This window comes from Phycodurus eques, chromosome 4 (assembly GCF_024500275.1).
Source record: "Phycodurus eques isolate BA_2022a chromosome 4, UOR_Pequ_1.1, whole genome shotgun sequence".
Classification (NCBI taxonomy): Eukaryota; Metazoa; Chordata; class Actinopteri; order Syngnathiformes; family Syngnathidae; genus Phycodurus; species Phycodurus eques.
This window is the reverse complement of record NC_084528.1, coordinates 32786940-32795167: the sequence shown is the minus strand read 5'-3', so window position 1 is coordinate 32795167 and position 8228 is coordinate 32786940. Positions and strand designations below refer to the sequence as shown.

The following is an 8228-nucleotide window of genomic DNA, read 5'->3' as shown; positions in this document are numbered from 1 at the left end:
ACAATTTGAGGATTATTCCGCTCGCTTTAACCTGCACTCACGCGCGCACTCTCTTCTACGTATTTGCGAGCGTGCATGCGTAAATCGAACTGCAGTGCATGATGGGAGCACGCTGATGTCATTATATGGGGGGAAAATCGTTTTCAAGGATAACGCGTGTATCCATTTTTAGGAAAATGTTTTTTTCTTTGAAAATATATTTTAAAAAATCAGGTTTCAGAATTTTATGAAAAAAAATGCATGCATGGATGAAAAAAAGTCATTTGTTGTATCTTTTCATGTTACATTTTTAAAAAGTAATTTAAAATGAGTTTGTTTGTTTTTGAATCAGTTGTTTTAAACAAAACAAAATGCTCCATTGCTTGGAGAAGGTCAAAGTCATTCTAAAAGGTATCTTTCGGCAACTTCTGATGATGTCATCGGCAGGAGCAATGAGGAGTTTTGCGTGTGCGGATGAATTGGCCCGGCAGCAAAATCCGGGCTCTTATTCATATTCTTATTCTTATTCTTATTGTTATTGTTATTGTAACCTCGTCACCTCGCAGCGAGAAAGAAAGACGGCGGGTGGGCGCAGCCGAAAGCCGCTCGCTCGCCTGCTAGCATTAGCATGGTAACCGAGGAAAATCACCGGCGTGATCAATTTCCTGTCCTGGAGCGACATGACAGAAATTCTTCCACTTGCTTTTGGTTTTCGTCTCGGTTGGAGACGACGCAGCGGGAGGAAATCGTCCCTCGGCAACAACATCCTGGCTCCCGTTGATGACGTCATCGGGCCAACAGCCACTCCGCTTTTTCATTGGCGCTTTCTCATTTTCGCCTCACGCGGGTCGCGGGCGCGCTGGAGCCTATCCCAGCTATCATCGGGCGAGAGGCGGGGTACGCCCCGAACCGGTCGCCAGCCAATCGCGGGCCACGTACAAACAAACGACCATTCGCACTCACATTCGGAGTCTTCGCTGAACCCGCCGCGCGTGTTTTTGGGATGTGGGAGGAAAGCCACGCGGGCGCGGGGACAACGTGCAAACGCCACACAGGCGAGGCCGGATTTGAACCCGCAACCTCACAACTGCAAGGTAGATGTCGTTGGCGCGACGTCATCATCATCGTCGTCATCATCATCATCATCCTCATCCTTTTTCTTAGGGAAGAAAAACAACAATCAAATCATCAGATGAAAGTCACGGAAAATAACAAAGAAATCTTCTGAGCCAAGCAACATTTGTCATTTACACAACTCAAAGAATAAGTCGCATGAATTTCAGAACTTTTTTAAAAGTTTTTTTTTTCTAAAGTTGAAAAATGCAGAAAAACAATGTGAAAGGAAAAAGTTAAGAAAACAGACAAAATCTCAAGTCAAATTATGTTTTAAGAAAATATATCGAAAAAGTAGAATTCACTGTAAAAAGATTTGTTTTCAATTTTGTGGAGACATCGTATTCTTTCAAGGAAACAATCTTATGAGAAAACAAATCGAGAACAATTTGTAAAAATAAAAACTGAAGAGTTTACACAAGAACCTAAAACATGTTTTCAGTGAAAAGTACTTTTTCATGTAAAAGTTATTTATTTTCATAAAACGAGAATTAGTAATACATGCATTTTGTTTTGACTTTTCCTCAAGTGAAAATGTTAGAATTGGAGGAAAATGAATTCCAATTTTTTGGAAAGCTAAGAAAGTGAAAATGTCAACAGAATTTGGGGGAAACAAGTGGGCGGAGTTCCAGCAACTTTTGATTTCATGCCTTTTTTCCTTTTTCTTCACTTTGTCTCCAGTGCAAAAACTCAAAATCTGAAGAATATTTGTCTTTTTTCAATTTTTCAGATTGCACTTCAAATAAGACCAGTTTCAAGCAAAACGTCACTCGTAAATTCACAAATTGGTCCTGGTTATCAGAAAAAGAGCATCTTTGACATCCAAATGGATCAAGTTGCAATTGTCTCGGAAGAAGTTTGTACTTTTCTTCTCCGATGAGTTTGAAATCTTCTCGGCAAGATTTGGAAGTTTTGTTGTGTCGAGAAAGAAGGCCAAGTGTTGTTTTTCTTCTGTCAGGTTTTCCTGGTCAAAGCCCCGCCCACCCTCGCCGGCGCGCGCGCGCGCGCGCGCGTGAAGTTATTTAAAGGTCCAGTCGGCCTGTGTTCTTCATCATCGTCTTCGTCTTCGGAGGATTAAAATCACTTTTGGATCGAAAAAAACAAAACAAAACAAAAACCGGTCAGTGTGATTTTGGTGATTTTGATGATTTTGACTTTTTTGCATTTGTATTGATTGATTGATTGATTTTGCCTCTTGCATCCATTCGAAGGCGACGGAGACGCGCTGCTCCTCTTCTGTCTTTTGACGATTCGCATAAATCCGAACATTTGGTTCTTGCGTCTTTTTGACATCGGGTTCGTCGTGACGACAGCTCATTTGCGTACGAGCGTCATCGAGCGAAACGCTCGACGGCGATGATGTCATCGGACGAGACGCCAAATTGCATTTGCATATTTGTCTTGTTTGTCTTTCAGGCGGCGACATGTCGCTGCTGATTGCGATTGGTACGTTGGACTCGGATCTTCTATTTTCCTCGATTGGGTTCTATTCTACTCGATTCTCCTTCGACTCCCTCTGTCCGATTCTATTTGATTCTATACTACTTTATTGTACTCTGTTCCCCCGTAGTTTGTTTTCCTCTACTTGCGATCTTCTATTGCACTTTGTTGTATTCCACTTGATATTTCCGCCCCTCTTTTCTCTTTGACTCCATGCGACTTTATTGCTCCACAGGACTCTACTTGCTTTTACTGTACTACTGTGTTGCATTCAGCGTTACTCTATTGGACTCAAGTCTTACTTTCATCTGTATTTCTACTTTGCGACGCTACCCCACTTTTCTGTTTTTTATCCGACTGTATTCTAATGTGGTTTCTCTTATTTTCTGCGACTACGTTCTAGTGTATGGGACACTAGTTTCTTCTACTCGAATTTCATCTACTCCGTTCTGCTTTATTGTAACGCACTATCCTCTCTTTTCCTTAATTGGGTGTAACTCTCCCGTGTTCAATTCTATTCTCTTATCCTGCTGCCGTTTCCTTCTATTCACTTCTATCCGACCGCGTTGGATTGCGTTTGCTGTGATCGGCCGATGCCTTTTTGTTTTCTCTCTTTCTTTCGCTCCAGGCGTTTTCTACGCGATCTCGTCGTCGTCGTCGTCGTCGTCTTCGGAAAGCTCGGGTGCGTCCTCGCTGCCTGCGTCGTGCGCAATCATCCAAACCTCCGTCGACTTTCTGTCGGTTTGAAATGTTCCGCCGTGTTCAAAGTTGTCGTGTGATGTCGTATTTCCCGCCGGCCGCTCAGCAACGCGGCCGCTTTCCTGCAGCGCCCGCGGGGCCGACCTGGGCCCGGCGGCGGACGGCGCCGTCCTGGTGTCGTGTCCGCCGGACTGCGGACGAAGGCCGCTTCCCGTGTTCGGCGCCGACGTCTACGCCGACATCTCGTCCGTTTGCGGCGCCGCGCTGCACAGGTAAACTCCGGCCGCACCTTCGGTCGTGCGTGAGAACATTTCAGTCGTCGTGTCAGTAGTTCACGTGAGAGGCTCTTTTTCCTGTCGTGTGTGTGTGAGAGCAATTCAGTAGTTTTTGTGTCTTCGTAGCATACATGACAAAAACCTTTTTCAGTCGTGCTTGTGAGAACGTTTTTTCGTAGCGTACATGAGAAAATTATTTTTCAGTTGTGTTTGTGAGAGCGTGTCGGTCGGGCCTGTTCGAGCATTTCGGCGGTGTTTCAGTCGTGTGAGAGCAAAGAATTTGTCAATAATTCCCGTGAGAGCATTTCTCGGGCGTTGCGCAAATTGAAGGCGGCGTCGAGGAATGCGAAGATTAAGCCCACGAGATTTTGTGCAGCGGCGCGGCGGGACGCGCCGGCGGCGAGGTTCGCGTGGAGCGGCTCCCCGGGCGACACGGCTACGTCCGCTCCTTCGCCAACGGCGTCCAATCGCGGGCCTTGTCCACCTGGAGCGCCTCCTTCCGCGTCAGCGGTACGCGTCGCCGTGGAGACGGGCCGCCGACCCGAGGCGCCGTAGAGGACTCACGAATGCTTTTTGCGCCACAGAGCCTGAGAAGGAAGGACCTCAGGAGCTGATGCAGGACTCCGCCGCCGCCGCCACCGCCGCCCCCGGGGAAGTCAAGAAGAAGACGCCTGTGAAAAAAGTTGGAAATAAAGGTGGCGCCGTCCTGTCCCATCCCCATTCCGCCTCGCCCGTCCCCGTCTCTTCCGGTCTTGTCCTTTCCCACCCTGTCTAGTTCTGTCCCATCCCGTCTTGTGCCTTTCTGCCCTCTTTCAGCCTATCCCGTCCTGCCCCGACCCTCGCGTCCATTTCCACTTCGTCCCATCCCGATCCTGCGCCGACCCGTTTGACCACGTCACGTCCTGTCCCCTCCCGTCCCATCTCACGTCGTCTCGTTTAGCTGTCCCGTTCCTCCTGGTGACGTCCCAGCGGGTGCCGCCCCCTCTGGTCCTGTTCTGTCCTTTCCTGTCCCGTCAGGTGCCGTTCGGTCCTTTATCCTCCCGTCCTGTTCCGTCCAGACTGTCAGATGGACATCGCGGTGGTGATCGACAGCAGCGCCAACTTGGGCCGGCGGCGCTTCAACCTGCAGAAGAACTTTGTCACCAAGTTGGCGGCCATGTTGAAAGTCGGAGTCGACGGACCCCGCGTGGGCCTCGTCCAGGCCAGGTCGCGCGCACACGCACACACACACACACGTCAACATGAACACGCGGGACTCAACATTTGTCTCTGATGTCCAGCTGCATACAGAAATGTTGTGACGTTGTGACGACGTGCGTGTGTGCAGTGACGTTCCCAAGACAGAATTCCTGCTTAGCAACTATACACAACCCAAAGACCTTCAGTTTGCCATCAAAGAGCTCGGACACCTGGGAGGGGAAACCAACACAGGTACACACACGCGCGCACACACGCACACAATAAATCTGTGCACATTGTCAGTCACGCGAGTCACGTCGATGGGAAAACGTCGGCCGTTCTTCATTATGACTCTCAGCGACTGCGTCGGCAATCGTTCGTTCATCTTTCGTTCATCATCACGGACCTTGATAGTCGGTGAAAAAAAGTCGGCTCAAAATCATTTCGGAACGATTCGGGAGTCAGGGATGAGCGAACGATTCCGAACGCGGTCGCTGCGGAATCGTTCGCTCCTCATCCTCATCCGTCACTCATTCCCAACTCCTGAATCACCATGAAGTTTGACTTGTTTCTTTTCTCTAAAGCGGGTCTGTGTTGCGCGTCCTCAGGAAAGGCCATCACGCACACGGCGGAGAATCTGTTCACTCAGCAGAGCGGCGCCCGTCGCGGCCGGCCGCGCGTCATGCTGGTGCTGGTCGACGGGTGGCCGTCGGACGACCCGGAGCGGGCGGCCGCGTCGGCGCGGGAGGCGGGCATCAACGTCTTCCTGGCCGCCGTCGCCAAGCCCGTGCCCGACGAGCTCCCCGCCGTGCCGGACCTTAACTTCGCCAAGAAGGTCGGCGGGCCGTCCCGTTCGCGTGTGGCGGCGCTCGCGTGTTTGACCCGTTTGTTCGCTGCAGGCGGTGTGCAAGGACGACGGTTTCTTCAGCTACCAGATCTCCAGCTGGTTCGGCACCACCAAACACGTCAAACCTCTCGCGCAGAGACTCTGCTCGCTGGACGCGCTTCAGTGCAGTACGACACGCCGACGATACGACAAATCGACGCGTTATGCGACTCCGCCACGCCACCGGCGCGCCAATAAAAAGCCGTCACATCGCCGACACGCTGTCCACCCGCGGTCAACGCGTCATCGACACAATACCGACACGCGGTCAACGCGCCAGGCGAACGGTGCGAGTGCGTGCGTAGCGACGGCGCTGGTCCCGTTGTGTTTTTGTGTTTTCAGGTCGCACGTGTTTGAATTCGGTCAACGTGGTTTTCCTCATCGACGGCTCGTCTAGCATGGGCTCTCCCAACTTCCAATTGGTCCTGGAGTTCGCGGCGGCCATCGCCGGCAGGTTGGACGTCTCGGAAGTCGGAGCTCACGTCGGTCAGTCGGCCCGGCCGCCCGTCGACTCGCGCGCCGATCGGCCGACGGACCGACTGACGGACCGGTCGTGTGTCGCGCTCAGGCGCCGTTCAGTTCACGTACGATCAGCGCCTGGAGTTCGACCTTTCGGAGCACGCCAGCAAGGACGCCGCGGCGGCCGCCCTGAGGAAGATCCCGTACATGAGCGGCGGCACGGCCACGGGGAGCGCCATCACCTACGCTACGCGGAATGTCTTCAGGTGACGACGCCGGGCGACCGTCGCCGCTAGCTAGCCGGCGACATGATCGGCTTCTCGTGTGACAGGCAAGCCGCGGCCGGACGCAACTTCTTGATCGTGGTGACTGACGGCCAATCGTACGACAACGTGGGCGGGCCCGCGCTGGTGGCGCACAATCAAGGTGTGTACGCGTGAACACAAAATGATATTTCTTCAATGTTCGCTCGCTATATTGCGCTTGAGCTATTACGGCTTCAGTTCATTGCAGATTTGTTTTCATATTCGTCCAGTCGTCCAATTTCGACGCCGCTTTTGCTCACTCGGGTCGCGGGCGCATAGCTTGCGTTTGCTGTCATTTTTTGTGGTAAAAGAAACCCGTCCGAGCCTCAAACATTCAAACTCAATAAAAAACGAAAGAAATATTCATTCAAACGCATCCTACAATGAATACAATGTACAAAGATTACAGTACTCGTGTGCATTACTGTATGCTTAGGTTTAACACTGTTAAAAGTGTTTGTAAGATTAAGGTTGAGGTTAATCGGAGTCCAGAGAGGTTCATTCATCTTTAAAACGCGTAAACACCAGTAAGCAAAAGAATATGCGACCCGAGTCCCGCCGTAAACGAGCAACGACGTCGCATCCTTTCGTGCGTCTCCGCCGTCGGATTTCCTGACCTAACGAATCGAATAAATACAAAAATCGATGCATTGGAAACATTTCCGTGGGTGATGGGGGGGGGGGGGGGGGGAAATCACCCCAAACATCTTCAAACAGGTCAATTCACAAATACCCAACTGGGAGAAGGCAGTACCGTCCATTAGCAAAAATCTGCAAATCATTGCCATAAATGGGAATAAGTGGGAAATTGGCTCAAAGAAAGATACAAAAAAATAAAACAACGCAAATAAGCGTTTAAAAAAAAAAAAAAAAGGTGACTGAATGGAAGATTTCTGCGAATAACGAGGGAGAAGTCCCCCCACCCCCAAAATTCCCCAATACCAAAGCGCAAATATGCGCAATCGGCTCCACTGCAATATCGAGACGTTAAGACTTCACTGTGTTCTCATAAGATTACAACTTCAGATTTTGCGATGTAAATGTGACTTTTTTTTGGTTCTTCCCAAATCTGACCTTTTTCTCATCACTCGACTTCCTCTCAAATTTGCTCTCGGAACATTTTTCCTTTGCTGTAAATTGGCAAAGGTTGAATGGGTTGAATTGACGAAGGTGACGTTGGCTTGTTGCGCGTGCCAGGCATCACCATCACATCGGTGGGCGTGGCCTGGGCGCCCATGGACGACCTGCAGGTGATGGCGTCCGCGCCCAAAGAGAAGCACATCTTCTTCAGCAGACACTTCGAAGGCCTCCAAGACCTCGTCGAAGACATCATCCGCGGAATTTGTCACGACTTCAACGCCAACAACTGAAAGCGCGCGCGCGCGCGTGCTGTACGATACGCGATGACGTCATCACCGAGTCACGACATGTAGTTGATTGATTGACAGGTGGCGTCACGCTGGAACACTTTGTCTTCTTTTCCTTGTGTAACTTTTCCAATCTCATTTCATATTTTATACTTCAACAAACTGTAAACCTGTGACGATCTCATGATCTATTTGACCTTCTTATGTATTTATTATTAAATTGTTTACAAAAAAAAATTCTTTTACTATTTGCTGTTTATTAAGACGTCACATGAGAATGACTTCAAAATGTCTGCTGCCGTCTCGTGAACAAACATTTTACGCGCTCACACTCGGGAATCATTTCAAAAGTAGAAATATCAACAACTGCGATTGGCTGGCGACCGGTTGAGGGCGCCCCCCGCCCCCCGCCCCCGCCCGAAGATAGCCGGGAAATATAAATATAAATATAAATACGATCTTTAGCAAATAAATCATGAATGTCAAACATAATCACGCAGCACATAATAACAATAACAATAATAAC

The 8228-nt window shown here is 49.8% G+C and overlaps 1 protein-coding gene across 1 annotated transcript; it reads left to right on the top strand.

Moving 5' to 3' along the window:
- The first annotated feature begins 403 nt into the window (after positions 1–403).
- Positions 404–7918, top strand: coch (coagulation factor C homolog, cochlin (Limulus polyphemus)). The gene is made up of 15 exons (XM_061675396.1): positions 404–1073; positions 2051–2212; positions 2509–2538; positions 3161–3214; positions 3338–3503; positions 3883–4016; positions 4091–4201; positions 4565–4712; positions 4834–4937; positions 5294–5520; positions 5585–5699; positions 5914–6057; positions 6140–6296; positions 6362–6456; positions 7533–7918. The coding sequence occupies exons 3-15, from the start codon at positions 2517–2519 to the stop codon at positions 7703–7705; spliced, it is 1650 nt and encodes a 549-aa protein (XP_061531380.1). The 5' UTR covers positions 404–1073; positions 2051–2212; positions 2509–2516; the 3' UTR covers positions 7706–7918.
- The last annotated feature ends 310 nt before the right edge of the window (positions 7919–8228 follow it).

Excerpts from the sequence above, each read along its gene's own strand:
- coch (XM_061675396.1), top strand. The coding sequence starts at position 2,517 with ATGTCGCTGCTGATTGCGATTG. Across the intron at positions 3,504-3,882 it reads TGCGGCGCCGCGCTGCACAG|CGGCGCGGCGGGACGCGCCG; the intron begins GTAAACTCCGGC and ends GATTTTGTGCAG. Across the intron at positions 4,017-4,090 it reads CGCCTCCTTCCGCGTCAGCG|AGCCTGAGAAGGAAGGACCT; the intron begins GTACGCGTCGCC and ends TTTGCGCCACAG.